Source organism: Cheilinus undulatus, linkage group 19 (genome assembly GCF_018320785.1).
Source record: "Cheilinus undulatus linkage group 19, ASM1832078v1, whole genome shotgun sequence".
NCBI lineage: Eukaryota > Metazoa > Chordata > Actinopteri > Labriformes > Labridae > Cheilinus > Cheilinus undulatus.
In genome coordinates, this window is record NC_054883.1 from 19,135,025 (window position 1) to 19,159,478 (window position 24,454).

Below are 24,454 nucleotides of genomic sequence, written 5' to 3' on the forward strand. Positions count from 1 at the left end.
GACCACAATTCCCTCTCCTACCTGCTCCAGGTCTCCCAGTGTGATGGGCTGAGTCTGGTATCGAGCGTTGGCCCTGCGTTGTCGAGCGTCCCCTCTGGTGCGGGTGACCCTGGTGGGAGGCTGAGCCAGTCGGTTGAACAGCGCCATCTTCTCTGCCAGGCTGAGGGTGCAGAGGTCCGGCTCCTCCTGAGCCTGACTTTCACCCTGACTCTGACTCCTCTCCTGCTCTTTGCCCTCCACTGTTGATACTGGTTTAAAGACCTGGAGCTTGCTCTGACTCTGACCCTGGATTCCACTCTGGTCTTTGTCCTCCATCGTGGAAATGGGTTTGGGTACTTCCTGGGTATCCCGCACGTGCCAGGCCAGCTCCCGGGCCTGCTCTCGAGCAGAGGAGCTCTGTTGTGATGCCTGCAGGCTGTGGACAGGATGACACCAAAAACACAAAGAGGTAGGAGACTTCTGGTAAGCATGGGATGAGATCATGCAAACAGGCAAGTGGCATGCTAAATGACAGGCAGCTTTGTGGAGTTAAATGCATCCAAGACTTCTTTTATAAGGTTCAAATAGAGCGTTTTTATGTACAGAGTGAGTCATTCCCACCACAAACAGAACCACAGTATCATGACAGATACTTTCAGCCTTCTCAGTCTTTAAAGTTAACATATGCAGTTTTTAGCAATCACACACGAGGGCACCAAAACTCAGATAATATTCTGTATTAGGATTTTTCACCACTGGGGGGTTATTTATATCCTATAAGGTGAGAAAGCTGCTCTGAGTAGACACTATGCAGCAGTGAATGAGCAGCATTCAGTGAAGATGTTAGTCACACTATGAAGGTCGGCGTCAGCATTCTTGTCCGTGCCACTGTACCTGTATGGAGGGACAGTGCTGTAAACTAGGGTGGGGCTAGGGACGCGTGCTGCAGCGGTGTGAACAGACACCGTGTGTGGCACGTGAGCGGGGACGCTACAGTAGCAAAGGACGAGACAAAGTCACACAGACACAGACATGACAGAGAAAACAGATGATTTCTTGGAACTTTCAGGTTAAAAACAGCTACAGAGGAGGAATTTAAACACAGTGAGGTTAAAAATGTCAATAGACAGATGTCAGCAACTAAAGATCAAAATTTCATTTTTAAATTCACAGACAAAAATGAAATTTTGAATCAAACCCAGAGTAACTGTGATGGGTTAATTACTCTGTATCCACTGCATTCCTACTCTGCATGATTGTTTGAGGGTAATGTGGGAGCGACTTCCGGTGCTTTCAGTCAAATTGAGACTTCACATAGTACTGAGATGCTAATCCTGATTATAAGAGCAATTTAAAGATTAAAATATGTAAACATCCCCTTAAACAGGAGATTATTTTTCTTCGCCTTCATACTGGAGTGGCCAAATGAAGAAACTGCCTCCAATAAGGTACACAAGTAGATTTAGGAAACTTTATCAGCTTCATACCAGTATTTGCATAACAAGGATGATGGTGTTTTGTTTAAGGAGTTGAATTATATTACACGTCACATGTTTTGTTGGTCTGAAGATGTGACAGACAGAACGTTCATCCAATCACACTCCGAGTTTTTTTCAAAGCCTCTGCCCTTTCCCAAACGCTTAGTGCTGGAGGTTTTCCATGTGTGAAACACATCCATCTGGCGTGTCAGGTTATATTTTTAGACCATAATAAGTTAAAAGCCTATTTTACAAGTTCAGAGTGAATGCGCAGAACTTGAAGCATTAGTCAGTCAGTGGAGCGAGATTGGTTAGGTTCAGAGGTCCAGTCCATCCTGAATATTTGGTAACGTCCGGTCAGGGATTTACAGATTTAAGTGTTTATAACGCCTCTGTGCATGAGAGGACAAACAAACCTCATTATACAGAGCACAATGCTGAGTGGTATCCCCGGTAATGAATCTAAGAGCAGACTGTTAAATTGAGATAACTTTAGATTTCAGCGTGGAAGCAGCAACGTGCCTATAGACCAGATAAAGTAGAAATTTCAGGGACTGTTAGATCTGTTTACATAAAAGCTGTTGATGACGAATGATGATACATCAGGAACCGAAAGGTTTGTTCCATTTTAGCTGTAGTAATTCTGTGTCAAAGGCTAAGGGGGCACTTGAAACCTATGGGTAGGACTAACACTTAGAAATAGGGCTGAGTCTAAGGCTGGCCACTGACCAGATGATTTTCAAATCTTAAAAAACTTTAAAAACGTGTGGGACCACAGACATTAGACATTGGGACAGTTTCTATTGATTTTTTTAACGCTATAATCCTCTGAGCGCACGCATTTGGTGACTAGGTCAGTCTGTGAAACCACACGCCTGCTGTCAGTAGAGAAAAACTGCACAATCATCAAGACTTCTGAAATAAAACAAACATAGAGGCCAACTGAAATTCTCGACTGGTTGTTCTCGCATCTGTTATAGTTGTAGCAAAAATTTTAAAAAATGGTGAAATCCTGGCTGAGATTGAGGTATTGTGTTGGTAACTATTCAGTCTACTTGATCTCATTGGTTATGGATATTCTGAACAATGGATCTTCAGAAAGCGCAAAATGGGACTAAAGTTGGGTTTAAAATCTTGTAATGTGTGGCCAGCCTTAGCAATACTTTCTCTAAAGTGCAAAAATAAACCTGTAATAAACCTCAATAATTCAAACCATCCTTTTATGCTCAATTTAGAATAACAAGCTACTGACTGAGGGTAGAGCAAAGAGAAATGGCTGCCAGTATTTATCTCTTGATGCCAACCCAGGATTATCATTGTCTCTAAGCCAGTAATGATTCACATTATTATACAGTATATCTCAGTTAAAAACATTGTCTCTGAAGGAAACTCTTACGTGGCAGCAATGACGACCTCCTCAGTGGTGACTGGCTGAGTTCTGGACCGGTCTTGTGTCCGTCTTAGTCTCCTGTCCACAGCTGCATTCCTGGACCTGGGTTTAGGAGCTCCTCCATCTATGCTCTTCTCCAGTTCCTGGAAGGAAGCGTTGAGGACACACATGGAAAGCCATTTTAAATCAATGGAATATTTCAGCGATTTAACACTGGCAAAACCTTGGAGTTTACATCATACCGCTCAAGGATTCAGCATTAGAGTGATTGGAGACAGGTGATTGAGCACATTAAGATCATATCATAATCAAAGCTGTTTGGAAACTTGAGTCTCTGCTGGATTGAGCTTATAAGCAACCGAGACTGCAGGGCATGTTTGGGGTTGATTTAACAGATGTGGAAGTGTGATAAGGTCCAATAATGGCTTGTTCCAGTGGAAAGATTATGCTTGCCCAAATTCTGAATACTTCCAAGTTTTAATCTCCATACAGGAAGGTGAAAAAAAAATCAGAAATTTTCAGAGCTTGTATCCTTGGTTTTAAGGTCACATCACCGTGCTCAGTGTACTGGGATCTGGAAGGAAGAAGGAAAGCAGACAAACAGGGAGAAGTTAAAGCATACCCTGAAGAGAGAGCGCTTTGCTGCTACACTCATCTTGGCGCGTTCGTCGACCTTTTCTTCATCAGCTAAAGGTGAGAAAAGGAAAATAAATAGACAAGGATGAACACAGATTAGAGACTTTTGCTGGTTATAATAATCAGATGGTACAGTGGCTAAGACATACTCCTGATTTGTGGTCCCTGTCATGATGTTTATTTCTACTTTCCCACACATTAAGAAATCAGGCGGCAAATAAAAAACACAAAACCTGTGGCTGCTGTTACAGAGACTACACAGATTCAAACAGGTGTGAGAGGCTGGGTTGTATATACACAGACCTTCTGTGAGACATCTGACATGACATCACCAAACAACTATTCCCTTTGACTGACACCGCTGCGCTGAGCTCTGCTCACTCTTATGCTCCTCTGTGCAAAAAGTGTCCTGGCTGAGTGCATGCTTATAAGAAGCAGATGAAATTCTCTCAGTGGAGCTACACAATTCAATGCTACTGTGAATGCCAGTGAAATCTCTACCAACTTGACTTAAAATTCTCATGCTTGTGTATTGGCTCATGCAGGACATAGCAGTCATACATCCAGCCTTGATCAGCTGATTCCAATTACTGCCTCCCAGCTCCCACAGCCAATCACAGCTTTCTCTCAACACAGCAGTGTATGTGACTTACTTCTTACTAAATCCTGCTCGCATCAATGCTGATGCACCAGGCTCGGTCTGCTGACGAAGCTTAACCTCCTCCACACCAACCTCCTCCTTTATAGCATAAAGCTTGTTGCACCCTTACATTCAGATACAGGCTACTATGGATTCATTGCTTTGGAACTAACTGTACTGTATTCACTACGCATTGCCATAAATGTAGTTATCCATACGGGGGTTTCTAGCCATGCGCTCCCTGGAAAGTCAAAGCATGCTGCTTGACTGACCCAGGGAGCATCTTTTAAGCAGAGCCTTCTCTGCCAAGTAAAACTATATAATCCTTTTGTAATAAAATGGTTAATGTATGAAGAGAGTGTTCCTGCTGAAAACGATTTTGTGTCAGGTCATCAATCAAGTTGTGAATCATGCAATCGCGTTCTGTATTGGCAACGTATTTGGCATCCTGCAATAATATGCAGACTAGTGGAAAATTAAATAGAACAGGGCTCTTTCCACCGTGTAATCCTGCAGTATTGAATGACAGAGGATTAATATAAATGAGGGCTACTCAAATTATTTGTGCAATTTAGTCTAATTTGAGAACAGTTACTTAAACCAAGATTTTTTGTGGCCCCTGGTCAGATCTGCATATGTATTTGCAGATACTGTATGCTGTATCATCTTACAGCAGATATTAACTGCTCATTATTCAAGAAAGCAGGAAAAGTTGAAGCAATATTTGTAAGTTTGGTGATATATTAACTTATATAAGATTTAAAAACTACTACAGACTGCAAACAATGCATTGATAAAAAGGGAAGGGGTGAAGAAGAAAAAGCAACCCCAATTCCCAAAAGCTGGGGCACTGTGTAAAACGTAAATACAAACAGAATGCAATGATTTTCAAATTTCATAAACCCCATATTTTATTCACATAACATATCAGATGTTGAAACTGAGACATTTTACCATTTCATGAAAATATCAGCTCATTTTGAATTTGATGGCAGCAACACATCTCAAAAAAAGCAGGGACAGGGCAACAAAATGCCGGAAAGGTGCTAATGAAAAACAGCTGAAGGAGCATTTTGCAACTAATCTGGTTAACTGACAACACGCCAAGAACTTGAACAAGGAGATGTGTCAGAAAATGCCAGAATGTAAAATTGTAAAACTTTGAATGTCCCACTATCTACAGTATATCATCAAAAGATTCACAGAATCTGGAGAAATCTCTGAGCACAAGGGACAAGGCCAAAGGTCAATACTGGATGCTTGTGATCTTCAGGCCCTCAGGCGGCATTGCATTAAAAACAGACATGATTCTGTACTTGTAATCAATGCATGGGCTGAGGACACCACCAGAAATTACTGTCTGTCAACACAGTTGGCCATGAAATCCACAAATGCAAGAGGAAGAAGCCAAATGTGAACAGGCTCAGGAAATGCTGCTGTCTTTTCTGGGCCAAAGCTAAAATGGACTGGGGCAAAATAGAAAACTGTTCTTTGGTCACATGAATCAAAATGTGAAATTGTTTTTGGAAGCCTTTGATGCCGTGTACTTTGGACTTAAGAGGAGAGGAACCATCCAGCTTGTTATCAGAGCACAGATTTAAAAAACTTGTATCTCTGATGGTATGGGGTTGGATTAGTGCCTATGGCGTGGGCAGCTTACACATCTGGAAAGACACTATTGATGCTAAAAAGTATGAAGAGTTTTTAGAGCTACATACAGTGCTTAAATTTATTAGACCACCCTAACCCTAACCAAAGTAAGATTTATGCCACAGCTGCCCTAAATTAACAGCATTGGTTATTACTAAATTCATTCTTTATGTTTCCGCAATGGTTAATACACCAGTATGTAGAAGCTCTTTAACTCAAATGATATTTTTAATGCTAAAATATAATTATTATTGTTATAATAATTAAAATGAGCTAGTATTTTCCATGAAATGGTAAAATCTCAGTCTCAGTTTCAACATCTCTTTATTTTCTACTGTGAATGAAATATGGGTTTATTCGATTTGACAATTATGGCCTTCTGTTTAATCTAAATTTTACACAGTGTCCCAGCTTTTTTGGAATTGAGGCTGTAAAACAAACTTTCTAATAATTTTAAGGACTTTAATTGGTGAAATCTAAGTAGTTGTACTTGGTCTGTACAGAGTGATATCAGTGAAGCCCAACATTTAAGATACTTCAATGCTCATTTGTCAAAATAATACCATGCAACTAAATCATTTCTCAGTATAACTCATTAGCCACAAGCAAACTGTAACACCTTGAAGCTTTAAATATGCCCTAACACATTATGCAACTGAAAGTACCAGTGTAATGATCTCATTGGTCTAACACCTACTGACAAGGCATGCTGATAATTCCACTTAAGCTCACCATGCTTAATCAATTAGTACACCTACACTTGTGAACACAAGCTAAAGTAGTCCACCAACTTTTGCTTTACTTTGCATACATACAGTGTATGTGTTTGTAGAAGAATGCAGGACAGTAAACATGCAACAAATTTTATGTCTGTATTTTTATGAATAAATGTAATTTAACTTTCTAGTAAATAGTGAAACATATTCAAGTTTCAAATGGTGTTTTAAAAGTTTTAGATCCAAGTTTAACAAGTTAAAGAGAAAAAATGATGACTTACCTTCAGTGGAAACGATATCTGAACTCAGACAGGACCTTAAAAAGTGCACAGAGAAAAACGGCAGTCAGCAGAAGTCAGTGTTTTCCTTGTTATAATGCATCGCTCAGTGATACCAAAGGGTGGAGAGTGGCCCAGTACAGGTAAGAAGGAGAGAGCCAGTCACAGAGGAGGTGAGGAGCAGCAATGAGAAGCAATTATTACTGGTATGCAGGAAACGTGACGGCAAGTGTTAGGAGAGGAAATTAAAAAAAGGGAACACACTGTTGTAAGGAAGACTAAGCTGGAGAATTAGACTCATTACAGAAGTCCGTTCAGCTCCTTGGCTGCATGGATTGATTATCAACAAAGGCTGATTCATGGTATGGTCACATGTGATGACCACTGCCAAGGCCTAGTCAGCAGGACCTTTGGCCTGTAAGCTTCCTTCTCCTCTAATGTTGTTAAAAAGATGGACAGAATCGAGAATACTGGGCTGTGTTCATGCCTTTGAGCGTTTCTATGTACCTTAGTCATCTTAGGCATCTGCTAATCCATGATCCAGCTTATGCTATTAATCTGGTTATGGATTTACATACAACAGTTATTTATTGTTAGCAAACAGCCAGTCCTCACTTCCATCTTGTCAAATACGCCAGCTTGGTCAGTAGCCCAAGACTTTAAATAAGATGCTATATGCATCCAAACAGCATCAATATTGAATGATCTTGTTGCTTATTCTTTCTGAACACAAACGTCTGATTCTGATGTTTGTCAGCACCAAAACTGGGGCAAAACAAGTAGTGTTCTTTTCTTGAGACTAAGAAACTGGAAATGTCTAAAAATATCAGATCCTTTATGTGAAGCTTGCTTTGGACAGTCAAAACATCATTTTCGCTTTGCTGGTTTTGTCCATTTTGTATGTAACAAACATGTCAGACACTGGGAATCTTTGTCGGAGAAAATTTTAAAAAGGTGTTATGGCTGTGCACTTTTAGTTATTTCCAATAACATATACCCCACAGTGTTGGGTTAAGGCATTGAGATCAGCTATGTAGAAACAGACAGTTTTGTGCTGATTAAAGATGCAACAAAACCACATTTTGTCAGACAAAGTACTTGTACATTTGGGTTCTAACTGATAACTGACTATAGGCTTGCTATCTGCAACAATACCCAGTACTGGTATCACTATCGGCACATACCTACAGCTGGGCCTACACTGTGTGATTTTTAGCCATTTAAGACCAAATTTTGAGCCATGCAGCTCACTTGGAGGTCGGGCTAACTTTCAGCTTTATCGTGCATCGTTTGTCATGCATCCTACAAGTGGTGGGCAGTAAACCTGTAACAAACCCATCATCAGTAAAATTTCTCGTGCACGTGAGGCATAAACAATGCTGCCAGTATTACAACAAAGTAATTTGTGATGCCACACATTACACCAAACACACCATCCCCACTGTAAAGCATGGTGGTGGCAGCATCAAAATGTGGGGATGCTTCTCAGCAGCCAACCCAGGAAGGCTGGGAAAAGTAGAGGGTAAAATGAATGCAGGGAATACAGGAAAATTCTGGACGACAATATTATTCAGTTTGCAAGAGAACTATGGTTTGAGGGAAGATTTATTTTCCAGCAAGACAATGACCTGAAGCATACAATGAAATCTGACCTAAATTTAATAGAGAATTTGTGTCTGGACTTGAAAAGGACTGCTCACGCGACCTGACAGAGTTTGAGCAGTTGTGCACAGGAGAATGGAGTAAAACTGCAGTGTCCAGATGTACAAGCCTGACTGAGACCTAGCTGCACAGACTCAGGGCTGTGATTGCAACCAAAGGTGCATCCAAATACTGACTTGAAGGGGTCAAATTTATGCTGTCACTTATTTTACCTTACATATTTTTGTTTATTGACATAACTTTATAGAAACCTGTTTTCACTTTGACACTAAAGATGTATATCTGTATTTTTTTTTTTTTTTTTTCAAAAAGACTAATTATGTTGACGATGACTTCATTAGAAAATTTAAAAATATGGTAAAACATCCAAGGTGGTGAATACTTTTTATACTGTACTGCATTATTTTACAACTTCCAAATTAAAGTTAAAAACATATATTACATATTATCTATTACTTCCTTGACTGAACCTGGACTGGTAATTGTCTCAATAGAAAGTCACCATTCAAAGCTAAGGACCTTGAAAAAGCAATATTAAGCTGTATTCAATTACTTGGTTGTGCAGACATTTCTGTGCATCAAATGTTTAAATTCAACATGTAAAGATTTCTTTAGCATGCACAATAAAAAGGATAATTTCCAGCACTCTCAGCCATGCGTTCCTCAAACCAGAGCAGTACCTATCAGTTTCCTGTCGCTCAGCAGAAGTGATGGGTTGCGTCCTAAACCTCTCTGAGGTCTTTCTACTCTCCCCAGGACAGATATATTGCCGGGGCCTTCGCCCCATGTCCCTTTCCCCTCTCCACGGGGGACTGTAGCCCTCAAGTTCCCTTTCACATTCAATCTCACTGGGACATCCAAGGAGAGGGACCAACAGATAGAGAACCCAAAGGAAAGAGAAAATAGATCATGGTGAGGGAGAGTAAAAAGAGACCGATGCACATTTTAAAAGCAGAGGTCATACCCCTGGTGTTTAAAACAATGTGCTTAAGAAAGTCCATGCATGTTTACCAGCATTTAAAGCATGCAAACATTTATTGTCCCCTGGTTGAAACCAAAAAAGTCACAGCACCAATCAAAGACAAAAATCAAAGAATATATGAAGCTCAGTGTGGAATGGTTATTGCGTTAAAGCTATTTCTACAGATTAGAAACTATGCAGTAGTACATCTATGTTAAGTCCATGCCTGACTTAGATGCTTGTTAGTCATTAGGCAGCCAGCCAATGTTAGGTTACCAAGCATGGGTGTGAGTTCTGAAGAAGCCAGCTTGCAAACAAAAGCTTTATTTGCCACCTACAGCTCATTCCTGCGTCTGCTTGGTGGGGTGGTGGTACTCTCCATGTAAGAGTGTCTGAGCTGGGCGACGGACACCCGAGTGTCCTGGTGACCCTCTTGGTTACTGAAGCCCTCACCCTCCCTGACCTCTCGGGGTTCATGGGCCTGTTGCTGCAGCTTCCTCTGACCTGGTCTTTGTAAATCTGCTGCGTCTGATACCGAGCGGCTGAGGGCTGTGCTGGAGGTGGGCCCTCCTGAGCCAGTATGTGGCACTCTTGGCTGGATGTGGGTGGCAGTCAGCCCTCTGTGGACATAAATGGCATTGTCCCGCTCTCTGTTCCTGCTCTCTGGTGCTTGCAGTTGCGTTGATTCATCTCTTCTGGTTCTGCCTCTGTGCCCATCTTCTGCTTCAGCCTCTCTCGCCTGATTTAGATTCTGTGCCCTGGACATCCCTAGTTCCTCTTCCCTCCTACCTCTCCTTGGGTCGTCGGTGCTCCTCTCTCTGCGGCGGATCTCAGAGGGCAGCACCGCTTTCCTGCTAGTCAAAAGGCCTTCTGTTTTCACATCCTCAGACTCCTCTGTGTCCTCTTCTTGGGTCTGCTGCAGCTGCTGCCCTACCTTGGATGCAGGGCCAGAGGTCATGGACAGGTAACTGGGAAAACTACCCGTCTCTTGTCCTCCTGGTCGAGCAGGCTGACTCTGGGGGTGAGCATAAACTTGCTGTGCACTTGGATGGTCTGTGTGGTAGATTTTAGAGCTTTGAGTCGGGTGTTGAAATTGTCTGCGGTAAGACGGGGCTTCCAGCTCTGGGCTCCTCTGGCGACCCTCTTCCCTGGAAAGCCTCTCCCTAACTCTAATTCTTTAGGAAGAAGAAGGGCTGGTTAGCAAATAGGACACATCAATAGGCATAGCAGATTCAACCTGAGGCAGCTAATGATCATCATTTCATTGGTCTGATAAATGGGTAGTCAAACAAACACAGCAATCAACTCTTACACTAATCTAGGGGATTTTGTTAGCATTAATGGTCAAGCTGGTTCTTTGCCTGGTTTTAGATTAGGGCTGAGTGATCAAAAGCAAAAATGGACAAATATGGACAGCTGACAACTGAATGGTACCCCTATTCTAGAGCAGTTCTTTCCTAAATGTTGGCAGCAGACTAGAGAGGCACCCTGGAGATACTGCAGGTTTTTAAGTTCTAGATATATCTAATACAAAGTGAAATATTCCAAGACTTTTTCTGTTTAAATCTTGATGATTATGGCTTAAAAAAATGTTAAATTTGCAAAGGTGTCCTGAGCTAATTCTCTAAATCTGGTTCAGTATGCATAACTACAATCATGGTGAGGACTGCTGACTTGACAAATGTTTAGAAGACAATCACTGTCATCCTCCACAAGGAGGGTAAGGTACAGAAGGTCACTGTTGAAAGGGCAGGCTGTTCTCAAGAGGCTGTATCAAAGCAAATTCATGGAAAGTTGACCGGAAGGAAAATGTGTGGTGAGAAAAGGAGCACAAGCAACAGGGATGAGCTCAGCCTTCAGAGGAATGTCAAACAAAGCAGACTTAAGAACTTGGGGGAGCTTATCCATAACTGGACTGAGGCTCGAGTCAAGAGCCACCACACAGATGGGTCCAGGAAATGGACTACAAGTGTTGTGTTCCTAGCATCAAGCCAATCCTGAATCACAGACATCATCAGCACCTCACCTGGGCTAAGGAGAAAAAGACCTGGACGGTAGCTTAGTTTTTACTGTCTTCAAATGCAAGTAAATTTGGAATTTAATTTGGAAATCAAGGTCCCAGAGTCTGGAGGAAGTTCAAAGAGGTACAGAATCTGTCAGTGCTTGAAGTCCAGTGTTTTCAGCTTCCACAGCTGGGGCTCCATGTCAGCTGCTGCTGTTGGTCCACTGTGCTTTATCAAGTCCAGGAGATTTCAGAGACATTCATGCTTCCATCTGCTGAGAAGCTTTATGGAGATGCTGATTCCCTTTTCCAGCAGGACTTGGCACCTGACCACAGTGAAGCCAAAACTACCAGAAACAGGTTTGCTGACTGTGGTATTACTGTGTTTGATTGGCCGGCCAACTGGCCTGACCTGAACCCCTTAGAGAATCTCTGAGGTAGATGAGAGACACTAGACTCAACAATCCAGATGAGCTGAAGGCTGCTATCAGATCAACCTGGGCTTCATAACACCCCAGTGCCATGGACTGATGGCTCTATGCCACATTAGACCGATGTAGTAATTTGTGGAAAAGGAGCTCCGACCAATTACCAAGAGCATAAATGAGCACTTTTTTGGATTGATGTTTTGTGATATTCTTATATTCTGAGACAGGGAATTTTGGATTTTAGTGAGCTATAATCAACATTTGAGAAAAAAAAGCCTTGACATATTTCACTTTGTATTAGATGAGTCTAGAATATATAGAAGCTTTACTTCTTGAATTAAATCACAGGAAAAATGAAATTCTAATTTTTTGATATGCACATTTATTACTGCTGTCACATGGGAAAAGCTGATTCTTTTGACTAATCATCTGATTGCGGCTAGTCTAACTGTACCCTTTGGGGTAACATCTGTAAGCTTGGTATCCCAATGGTAAGGTCCCAAAAAAGACTGTTACAACGTGGTTATTTTGGGCGTTCCCAACTTTTTTCACTGAAAATGCAAATATTTACTTGCAATACAAAATCAAACTGAACCAGATGTCTTGCTAGAATCACATTGAAGAGTTAATGTGGGCTTCCTTGTATACCAAAGCTTTGTCCACACAGAGACAAAAATGATATATTTTTGTTTCATTTTGAAAAAGTTTTCTGTAAATACGGGATCGTGTCCGCATTAGCACAGAACCACTGAAAACGACTGAAAACTCTGCAACCAAGCTGGTATGTGGCACTGTAATGCTGCAACGGAAATGCAACTAAAGAGAGAAGAAGATTACATAAAACTGCCCAAAACTTTCTCCTCGTTGCCCTTCTGGTTGTTCTCCACGGTAATTCTAGGAACATCTGGTGTATGCTGATGTATGCTGTTCACTGTCAAAGCCATACTAAGATATGCTTTTTGAAGATAAACCCTACCTCATCTGATTCTTGAGAGAAAGACAATGGACGAGAATTGATGAAACAGTCATAAAGATTCAAACCTGTTGCCACAAATGATGTTAAGCTAGCTTTAATCTCCTGCAGCATCACTCTTAAGCTTAATGTGTTTATTATTTTCTCACGCTGGGATTACACAACATATGTCAGGGGGATGAAGTTATAGTCCAAAGCAAAAGGAACAGGCGCTTGGGTAAACATGATAAAGATTACGTGATGTCAGCTGGCTCTCAAGCTCAAAGCAGAGCTTCTTAAACGTCAGTTTCTTGAGAGGAACTAAAATGAATGATGTTCCAGCTCTCAGTTTAAGAAGCACTGCTTGTCAGGGTTGATGGGTTTTGGTCAGTCTAGCTTTATGGAAACATGGCGGGGGATGTTGGGTGATGAGACACAACCAGCCTGGGTGTACCTCGAGGGCCAGTTGATGGGTGACTGGGTGTCGCCCTCAGCATCAGGCTGGAGGAACCAATCATTGCACAATTTCCTCCTCGCACTGCACCAATGGAAACCCGTGGGAGGTAATTGAGTGGAAGGTTGGGTAAAATTCTGTTTCATTCCGACCTACACCACTACATTATGCACAACATTAACTTCACATTAAGCAGAATAAAAACAGGCTCTAACATCAGCAGGATCCTGCTAATATCACATATTTTCTCCCCTTTGAGAAGGTTTTCAGTTATTTCAGGATAGGCATCAAAAACAATCAAATAAACTTCAAATGCTTCTTTTCTAAATGTTTGCTTTGTGAAAGGAATGGCTGCAAAAAAGCAGGAAAGTGATGTTTCTTTCTTTTAACCATGGCTCTGTGGTAGACTTTAAATAATCAGCTACTTGAAACGGCTCTGTTTCCTCTATCAAGATAAATTTAGGCCAAATGCATTTGTGTCACATCCATTTATTCTCTAGGTTATTCAGAAAAGTTCTTTCTAAATTGGTCTATGCAGGTTTAGTTCATCTAACGGATGGGACATTGTGTTACATTGTAGTCAAAAATATCAAGTTAATTAAGGCAATACATCAGATTTTCAAATAGATTGCTGTCCAACAACTCAAGTACATTCAGTAACAGAGTATTCGTCAGACCTACAATAAGACAATCAGTCTCTGAGAAGAACACCATTTCCTAATTGCTTCATTCCCATCAGGCCTTGCTGATCCTAAATAAGCCCAGCTGTGGTCAGGGGTCTAATCGCAGAGTCACATTAAGCCGCCCAGTAACAAAAACAACCTCCTTGACCCAGAGACACAAAAAATACAGCCAAGTTTTGTAATCTAAGAGGAGGAACAGAGAGAAAGAATGATGCAAAGAGGATCATGGGAAAGTCAGGGACAGTGTAGTTTGCAGGGACTCGTCTTCATTTGTTTGCTAAGCAACAACAGCTCCAGGGCAAAAGCTTGGTCAAGACTTGGGCTGGTCCAATTAGCTGTAACATCCCAAAGTAGGACAAAAGATATATAGTGGTGCAAGAGCTGATATGATCTGTAAAATCAGCAATGAAGCCAAAGAAATTCTTAACCTCTGCTGCAGGTTTAAAGTGTACTGACTGCTTATCAGAGTGAGGTGAACTTTGGGACTTTACAGTTTATGTATCAATTTAGGCCTCGTTTGTGTAGTGTTGTCCATCATTTCAGATATGACTTAAGTACAAAAACCTTTAAAAGTGTTCTGGATATAAGACACTAACTCTTTAGGAAATTGATGGATGGCAGAAAAGACAGCAGGAAAGACCTAACAATGGATTACACCGGGGTTCAAGTAGACCAGTTCTTCCATGTTTGTCTGAATGAAGCATCCAAGCGTACAGATTATGGAGCAAAATCTTTGCTGCATCATCAGCAGTGTACTGACCTTTTGCAAACAGGTGACTACCACTGACGTCACTTACTGCAGTGCAGTGCAGAAGTGTTGACTTTGAGTTAAAATGCAATGCATTTTAGTAGATAATATCAGTCTGGGTGTCTTTGGGAGTCATAAAAGTATCAGAAAGCAACATAATAGAATAAGTTTAAGTCAGTGATCTTAACCTTGTTTGCTCTCGAACTCAGAAACATGGGCTGACCAAAGTGAAAGGGGTATTTCTCCATACAAAGTGATCTCAAAGAATACAAAAGCCTTCATACCTACGTAGCTTTTAGCTCCTTGTTTTGCTGTATATTGGAATGTCAAACTTTAAACTGTTACAGCCTTTGCACACCAATCTGTTTATATTGCCCAAATTTTTTTCATTTTAAAAAGGGTCTCAACCTCATGTTGTGCTTATCATGTTTGCACACGGACACTGAAACAATGGTTAGCCATTATTTCTTTAGGAGTGACAGATCCACAGGCTTATCCTCTTGATTCACTTTCATCGGTGTACGAAATAATGCTTGAGGCCTTGGTTGTATTGTGGCAACCATGTTGACCTAAAAAAATGAGCAAGTAGGCTTGATATTATCAATAACCATAGGAACCAGAATCAACACTAACAAAATAAAACCAAATTTGTTATCGGAACTAAGAATTTCCTTTCAGGGACCATTTGCCTTTCAGATCAGCATTTATAAAATTCTCAAAGAGGAAAAAATCTCTCTAAGAATGTGGGATCCACCACAGAGCCAATGGTTTTCTTCATCCAAACAGCCCCATAAAGAGCTCCTCCTAACAGAAAAACAACAGCCTGGCCAATAAGACTTCCTCTGGGAATTTAGAAAGTACAGCAATTTGCTATTCTCGACAGATGCACCTGAATTCTCTGGAATATAAACACCACTAACACATTTTGTATCAATCTGCTCTTGTATTTTGCAAGTAGTTCTCAGTGGGAGTAGGTCTGCGCTTAGAGATTGTTCCAGAACAAGAGCGGGTTGCCTGTCCTGGTATGATACCCCACTCCTGCCAGCTGGATGACCTTGGACATGAGTGGACTAGAAAGACAGAGCTGGAGGGAGGCAGAGAGAGTGAGATGGATGACGATATCACAGCAAGTCGGTCTGTTCAAGAGAAGGACAGCAGTCTTGCTGCATGGAAACCTTGCTTGAACCCTAGGTGAATGGATATGAGGTGGTCTGGACCCTTGAGACTGAATGGCTTCTACATATATAGTCTGTTTCTGAAATTCTATGACAAGTGAGGGACAATACCTTGGAAATCTCTAGAGATAGAACAAGAAGAATCCAAACAACTCACCCCTGTCTGCTGAGGATGTTGTGAGCCTGCTGCTCTATGAAGAGATCTCCAGGAGACGCACCGTGTTTAGGTGAGGAGAGGGAAGGGTGCCTGCTCAGCTTGGGAGAACTGGGCGGCATCCCTGTGACGGGATAGTCCTTGGTGGGGACCCTGGTAGTCGATGACATTGATGTGACATCCATGTATGAAGAAGAGGATGGTGGCTCAGGAGCAGCTCGGCGTTGATTCTCTAGGTTCATCAGTCTCTCCCTCTCTGAGAACGAGTCCACCCTGGTCCGACCCATCTCGTAACCCTGGTCAGGGTGGATGTGCTGCGGCGTTGTGCGTCCAGCCCTTGGACTGGAGGCGGAGGTACTGGTGTAAGCACTCAGGGTAACATCCCTTCCTTCCTCCCCCAGCGACCCCCCTCTGATCCGCCTCTCTGATTCTTCTGAATCCTTGCGAGTGCGAGTGTAGCGAGTGGGACTGTCCACGTCTGGCTCCTGATCCAAAGAGATGCCATAGCGCTCCGCAAGTTGCCGGCGCCGCTCTGCCTTGTAGCGGGCGATGCGTTCAGCCTTGGATTCCAGCTCTGGGGGGCTAGTAGTTGATCCTGAAGTGTAGATGGGTTCTGTGAGGATGGGGGACTGAGGGTCAGGTCTGCCTCGGGCTCTGGACTGCCGCTCTGGAGCTGTCAGCTGCATGTCTTGGGTTTCAAATCCCTCCATGCCATACCGCTGTACTGTAACTAGAGGAAAAAAAGAGAACACTAAGTCAGTGCTTCATGAGAAGCACAACAAAGACTAAAAACATTGAACCGTAGCCGCCTCACCACCACAGGGCTCGAAAGGGTCAGAGGCCCGGGTGTATCGTGGTGTGTCCTCCTCCAGAAGTCGGTTAGCCACCAAGCTAGGCAGCAGAGATGGATGCACCTCACCTTCTATGCCCTCCAGCCTTCGAGCGATACGTTCCTTTCTACATGCACAAGCAGAATGAAGGAAGAACTCAACTTCAGACACGGTACTATCAACCTCAACATTATCATCATTAATAATGCTTACAGTGTTTTTGTACTTATAACATCCCCTCCTCACCTGTTCATTTCCCAGTCACTTGAGCTTGTGGTAATTCCTTCAAATCTTTTCCTCAATTCTGAGACTAAAAAAAGAGGTAAATGTCACATTAGAAACAATGGGTTTTATAAGAGATAAGGATAAGGTTAGCAATTCCATGTTTTGTGCAAAAATTAGTGTTTTTTCTTAGTCATTCATTACTGACCAATAAGACCAACAAGACATATGATGTAGAGGGCATGCACAGCTCCAAAGAGTGAACCTGACACAGTAGCTGCTGTTGCTGACAACTATAAGTGGAGCCAGTAGGCAAAACAAGCCCATGGTAGAATAGCAAAAAGTTCTTTTGCACTGCGAAAAGCTTTTGTTGTGTTTTTTTTTTGTTGTTGTTGTACAGTTCTGATAAAACTGCCGCTATTGCTACATTTGAGCTAAATGCTAAATTGGTCACCCTTGTTTACTGGCTTGCATTAGAGTTGCTTTATTATGGCGAAATATCTGATCACATCATATTCCTTAGGACATGTGCACCAGCAGCATACAGCTCAAAGAAAAACCCCTGCACACTGTCCAACTCGCAAAAACAGCTAGTATTTATTTGCATTGTTTCGGTACTAGACCTTCATCAGGCAAAAAGACAAGACACTGTTTGCCTGATGAAGGTCTAGTACCGAATTTTGCAAATATATACCCTCTTTTTTGCTAGTTGAACAGTGTGTGGGAGTTTTCTTTGAACGGTTTGCTGAGCATCCAAGGCATCCCCTAATGTCTCGATCTTTCAGACATTCCCAATGCTTCAGCCTCCTCACTCAACAAGGACATCTGCACAGTCTCTGCAAGGATCACAGCATCATCAGCAAAGTCCAGAGCAGTAAACTGGGCATCGCCAAACGACACTCTACAGTTCACTGCCACTGTTACCCCCCCCTTCAGCCAGTCCATACAGGTACTGAAGAGCGTAAGAGCTAAAACGCACCCCTGCCTCACCCCAGAATCAACTGGGAAGATGTCAGAGGTGGAGCCATGGCACAGGACTAGAAGATAGGACAGCTGGGTGCCCAAACAGAGCTTCCTGATGGTGCTCAGTGAGGACCTGAAGTTCCAGGTGCTACTGTAGACTTCTGAGGTATAAAGTGAGAGTCACTGTTATGAAAGCAATGCATCATCATCTGAGGCATTCAGAATGTCACACAGCAGCCCATCACAAGCAGTTGGAGGTTTCAACTCCCAGTGTGGATCTTTTGCCTGAATTTGGCTTTGGTTCCACATTCACAGATTCTTCTCCACCCAAATTGCAAACTGTAAAAATCAAATCTAGAACCTCCCTCATGACTTATCAAACTCTTAAATTCAGCCTTTAGTAGGACTTTAGAGACCCACAAACCTCCACATGACCTTATCTCTTTATTTGATCTACATTTTGCAGCAGATGGAGCCTTTAAGGGAAATACCGAGCAGCTGTTCCAATCATAAAATATATGAGGAGTGAGCTTGTAGAAAAACAGGTTTGAAATCTTGACTTTGATCCACCTGGCAAAGAGGCTGCTATTGCACAACCGTGACTTTCAAAAACTCTGGGAAAGTTGACATTGTTTGGGGCCATTTGCAAGCAGGCAGAGTGAAAAAACCCTTACTCACCTTTAGGGAGATTGGCCAGGAGACTAACATCTATATCCTTAGTAGTTTTGGCTGGGTCGTCTTTTTCGTCAAAGGAGAATTCTTTCTGGAAGCTGAGGGGTGCAGGAAAAATACCAACTGTTATTAAAGCAGGGCTGAGCTGTGGGAACACGGATTTGTTTATACACCTATAATATAAGCAGCTGTACTGAATGAATCTGAATCTGATCAAACAACCATCCAAATCATTACAAAAATGTTGCTGGAAGGCAAATTTGCTTTGAATGATGTTCAAGAATCTGGTCAACCAGTAAATGGATTATTGATAAAGCTAGGGAAAACAAGCTTTAATTATTTATATGAACAAAACATTTAGATTTTAACCTGTAAATCCTGAATTCGTAAATATTTATCTAGAAATTATGAGAAGGTTTCACCCAGCCTCACCCTCTGCCTCACACAGATTCACAGCAAATGTGTCTCTAAGGAGCTTAGTGGAGTAATTTCTGGATTTGGTTCAAAAACCGCAGTAACGAGACGATACTTGAAGAGAGCTGGCAGCAGAATACTGATGTTGGGAATTGGGAAAACATGACTTTGTGGTTTTGTTCATTCCAGAAACTAAAATTATGACCACAGTCATATACATCGTACACCCTTATCCATCATCACATCATCATGACTGAAATCCTTAAAAATTTAGTTCCAAAATACACAAAGTTTTAATTCAAAGACTCACAGCGACCATCCTCCTGGCTGTCATAAAGTAACCTCTCTAAATGGAGGCTAACGAGGAGACCTGGTGATGGATCTGATTCACAGCCAACAGGACAACGCTGAGCAATCCTACTAATGCCGCAGCAGGGGAGTTTTTATTGCCAAGCAGCAAAGTGTGCTTATCCCTTGCTTTCTCACTGAGACTGGACACTGGCCCTGTCAGAGGCACTCAGGTTTTATCTTATACCAAAATATCAGTGTGCGTATGCACTGGGAACCTCACCAGCCTTAAAGGTAATTTCTGCAAATCATTTTCTGGGGTCTTAACTGACCCATAAACCTTACTGTTTGCATATATGTCACACTTTAATGTTTCAGATCATCAAACAAATTGATGATCAAGAAAAATTAATGCAGTTTTTTAAAATAAAGATTTCAATCATTAAGGGTAAAAAAAACACCCAAACCCACCTTTTCCTGTGTGAAAAAGTAACTGCCCCCCTGATAACTGGTTCTTTCACCCTTGGCAGCAACTACTGCAAGCAAATATTTGCAAAGTTCATCTCGCTGTGGAAGAATTTTGGCCCATTCTTCTTTGCAGGATTGTTTTAATTCAGCCCCATTGGAGAGTTTTAGAGCAGGAAAGGTCTGTTTGAGATCACGCCACAGCATCTCAATCAGATCCAAACTTTGACTAGGCCATTCTTACTGCATAACCAAACTGCTCTTACGCTTGAGATCACAAAGTGATGGCCAGACATTCTCCTTCAGGATTTTCTGGTAGAGAGCAGAATTTATGGAAACATTTCTGCTATTATAATTTTTAAGCTAACTGGAATGTAAATTGAGGTGAAGCCATTTGCTTCATATGTTGGGAGAACTTCCTATTTGGAAATTTTGGGGAGGTTTCTTGGAAATGTTTAAGTATATTCTTGGAAACTGAGTGCATATGTTTGTATATTTTGGTGAGTTTCATCAAAATTTCAAGATAATTTGCTTTGAATTTTCTTTTGGTCATTTTCATGGGAATTTTGGTTATCTGACTGGATGTTCTGGAGAATTTATTAGGAAACGTTCAGGCATTTTTAAGGAGATGTGGGGAATGAATTTGTTTTGGGGGGTTTTAGTTTATTTCATTGGGATTTTTTTTATGTTTCTTTTCCATGCAATTTTGGGGAATGGAATTGTATGTTTTGGGGAATTCGCTTGTACATTTTAGGAGGAATTTGATTTCGAAATTTGGGAATTTTAATGAAAATTTTTAGGATATTCCATGGAACTTTTAGGAGAAACTTTCATTGGAATGTTTAGGGTTGATAGTTTCTATAAAAGATTTGGGGGCCATGAAGAGAAATTTTGGAGGACCTTTTATGGGACTGTTTAAAAATATGTATAGGAATTTTCGCAGAAATGTTTGGAAACTTCTTTGACATTTTGGGGAATTTGTGTGTATTTTGGAGAAGAAAATTTTCAAGCAATTTCTGCTTAAATGTGTATATATTGATCAATATTTAAGGAATAGTCTTCAATTTTCCTTTAAACATTAAGAGCTTTGGTTACCAGAGTGGGATGCTATTTCTTAGGTCTTAAATAAAGTGATCCAACACTAAGGAGTCTTTTAGCACATCTTACCTCAAAGCTCTCTTCTTCAGCAATCTGGGATTGCTTAGTTTAATGGGCGTCTCACTCCCAAGACCTGTGAAGAAAAAGAGAGAACATTAAGCACTTTCACAACACAAATTAACTCCTTTAAATTTAAGCACAAGACCTCTACATTTGAAGGAACAGACACAGTCTGCAGCCAAACACCTTGAGGTTAACCAGTCAGTCTGTGTGCAGGTCCCTGGCACAGAACCACTTCATTAAGTGGACTTCCACTGAGAAAACAAATGATGTGGAAAACAATAATCTGCCTGCCAGACTGAATCACATCAAATAATAAGAGACCCCTGTAGTTAAAAAGCTGGCTCCTCTCCAATTCCCACCCCTGCACGCCCCCACAAAAATGCAGCACATCACTCGACTTCCATCCTGAGACAGGGACTGTCTCCGTCGTAAGTATCAGCCTGTATGCCATGCATGAGGTCATAATTTAAAGGGCTAGATAGATGAGTGATTGTGTGTCACCGAGATGGGCGCTGTAAAGTCTGATCAAACATCAAGGTTGCAGTGCAGCTGGGAGGATGCCAGGAGAGTCACTTTGATACTCACCATGAATACAGATGGAGCAACAGACAAAGCATAATCAGAAATCCTTACTCACACCGCAACCATTATCCTCCTAAACACACAGAGGAGGCTCGGATGCTGTAACTGTTAACATTTAATTATGATTCTGATAACTCTACAGCTCCATCCCAATACATTCCTTGCAGTGGTGTGCACGGGGGCAGTGGCGAGACTTTGATGACTAAAACTGACTAAAAGTAACTTAGTTTTTGTCAAAATGACTAAAACTAGGCTAAAATGTAATTTAGTTTTTGTTGGATGTTCAAAATCCATGATTTTTCCCCAGTGTGGGTAAACCTGTCAGGATACAATGCATTTGTATCTCTTCTGCCTCGCAGCTGTAGAAAGCAGGGACCCCAGGTTTGGTAGAACAAATGGTAGAACACACTACAATGACTTGGTACCAGATGTAGGCAACAGAGTCAGTGTTTGAACTTAAAGTAAAGGCTAAAATGTAAAGACTTTTATGGACTAAAAGTAGACTAAAATGTTCTTGAGTTTTCTTTGACTAAAACTAGACTAAAACTATAAAGGGTAGGCATAAGGGTAGAAATTACTAAAATGTGACTAAAACTAAAAGACATTCCATCTAAAGACTAAGACTGAAATTAACATTAAAAATAGCTGTCAAAATAAATTCTGCACATCTCAGCCCCTATAGGACCAGACCTGAGGAGAAACTGCAGGAGGTCCAGGACTACAAAGCTCTTGTGACCCCCTTTCCTAGCACCTTTCTTCAACTATGTGGTACCAAAATCCGGTCCCAATGTGGCACCGTGCCAACACGTCTGATGCCTACCAAACTGAATTAAAAAAACAAACAAACAAAAAAACAGATTTTGATGCCACGCAACTTCAAGTCACCAGTCCAAATGAAGGCAAAAATGCCTTGGACCCAACGTAGCTTACATAGGTCTACACTTGTTTTAGTTCAGCAGAGCAGGGATGTCTTTTTACTCATTTTGCTGCTGGGTAACATTTCTGCTCTGCTTGCTTCTATCTTTATCTTATTTACTTCATGAGTGGTGCCAAAAGCAGCGCTCGCGGATGAATAGTGGGGGAGTCTTTGCTCTGACAACTCAAAACTGTTTATTATTCTTATACTGTGCCCTAATGGCATCGGTCTCAGTATGAAATGTTTTTACGGTATGAAAGCTGCTTTCCATTTGCTTTGCAAGGTTAATAAAATAGTCCTACTTTATAAACCAAGAACCTGGAACACAGCAAAACAGTAGGGATGCACGATGTTGGAATTTGGTCGAAATCCGATATACTGATATTTTAAAACTCATTTTGGCCAATACCGATATTTAAATACATTTTTTTCCACTGTAAAACACCAATTCCATCCTGTACTACATTTTTTTTTTTTTAATATTGTTCTGTTTTTTTTTAGAAACAGACAAAACATTTGATTTTTTTATCAGAAATGAAGGATGTATTTTTGTTTTCACAGCCATATAGCCATACACTTATGAAAAATTTTCAGTAATGTCTTTGGATTACATGTGCATTTCATGCTACATGTATTTTTAAAAGTGAAGCCAAAGTCATCTGCATCTTTGAGGGCAATAAAGAGCAGCAAAATAACCTCCTGACACTGAGCTCCATGGTGGAAAAAAAAAAAAAAAAAAAAAAAAGCTTATAAATTTAGATTGATTCTCCTTATCACTCAGCCAGTTTGTAGAATGTCTCCCTTACATACTCCTGACAAAGTGCTTTAAACAACAACAACAACAACAACAACAACAACAACAAAAACAGATCCTTAAATGCAAAAAATCTAGCTATAGTTCAGGGATTAAATATGATTTCAAATTTTTGAGACTCAAGATGAACAAAAGAAATAAAACTTCAACTGAAGTAGTTCTCCTGATTCTGCTTTAACCAGCACAAACCAACTAAGCAACCAATGTAAGGGGCATTTCACTGTAAACAGCTCTTCAACAACACAGTGACACCCACATCTCCATTACTGGAGACAGAACACCTGCAGAGTTTGTGCCATGTATGAGAGACCTGGGACAGCCGAGAAGTCCGTCATTGCTTTTGCCATGTTTTGCGCACTGTCACGTAGCACGACATGCATGTTCTTTATCTCTATTTTCCGGAACATGTTATCAAAAGCAGCTGTAATTGCAGCTGCTGAGAGAGCACTCCTGTGAGTGCAGGACAGGCTTTTTAAGAGTGAAATCCTTATCTATCCACTGAGGCAGTGAGGCTCAACATACTAACAGGACGAACACTTGATGTCTATCTATCTGTGGTGAAGCTAATGTGTTTAGCTTTAACGAGGAGCTTCTCTACGTAACTGGAAATAAAGTTTTGCAGTTCTGGTAAGGCCATAAGGGCCTGCTAGGTATAACATAGCGGGGCTTTAAATGCATCATTAGCCCGTAGAAGCCTGCACATTCTACCATGCTGAAAGGCTGATTATCAAGAGCTAGAAATTCAGTGATTTCCCTGTTCAGCTCCTTACCTTTGGGTGGTCGCTGCTGTATTTTTGGCTTTGTCAAATGACTTAAGTAGAGGCTGTTGAAGAGTTTTCTCTGGCACGAAGTTTTGTCATTCTTTATCTTAAGAAAGTCCTTGTAGTCATTAGGGTGACGTTTTTTTGGATGCAAAATTCAACTGGTGTTGTCATGCTCCTCCTTGCATCACATGTACTTTACAAGCGATACAAACAGCTACTTTGCTGCCTTGTTCCCACACCTCAAAATTCTTCCACACAGCTGACATTTTGAGTTTGTTGTTGGCGCATGTCATTGCATGTACATTATCGGCCGTACAGATTGGCGTAAATTTTATCATCAACCAATACCAATATTCTGCAGATAATATCGTGCATCC

General features: G+C 41.3%; 1 protein-coding gene across 10 annotated transcripts in view; it reads right to left on the reverse strand.

Moving 5' to 3' along the window:
• svila (supervillin a) overlaps window positions 1–24,454 on the reverse strand; it is a 113,647-nt gene that overhangs the window by 42,989 nt on the left and 46,204 nt on the right. For 7 of the 10 annotated variants that reach the window (XM_041814687.1, XM_041814688.1, XM_041814681.1 and 4 more), the window contains 12 exons: window positions 21,008–21,071; window positions 18,680–18,771; window positions 17,063–17,126; window positions 16,801–16,943; window positions 15,990–16,716; window positions 9,729–10,565; window positions 9,110–9,277; window positions 6,771–6,805; window positions 3,470–3,534; window positions 2,854–2,990; window positions 874–969; window positions 22–415 (listed from right to left, as the gene is read on the reverse strand). In XM_041814687.1, coding sequence (XP_041670621.1) covers window positions 22–415; window positions 874–969; window positions 2,854–2,990; window positions 3,470–3,534; window positions 6,771–6,805; window positions 9,110–9,277; window positions 9,729–10,565; window positions 15,990–16,716; window positions 16,801–16,943; window positions 17,063–17,070 — 2,610 coding nt within the window. In that variant the 5' untranslated portion in view covers window positions 17,071–17,126; window positions 18,680–18,771; window positions 21,008–21,071. The remainder of the gene's footprint in view (window positions 1–21; window positions 416–873; window positions 970–2,853; window positions 2,991–3,469; window positions 3,535–6,770; window positions 6,806–9,109; window positions 9,278–9,728; window positions 10,566–15,989; window positions 16,717–16,800; window positions 16,944–17,062; window positions 17,127–18,679; window positions 18,772–21,007; window positions 21,072–24,454) is intronic. The other 3 variants (XM_041814685.1, XM_041814686.1, XM_041814689.1) reach the window with 3 other exon arrangements.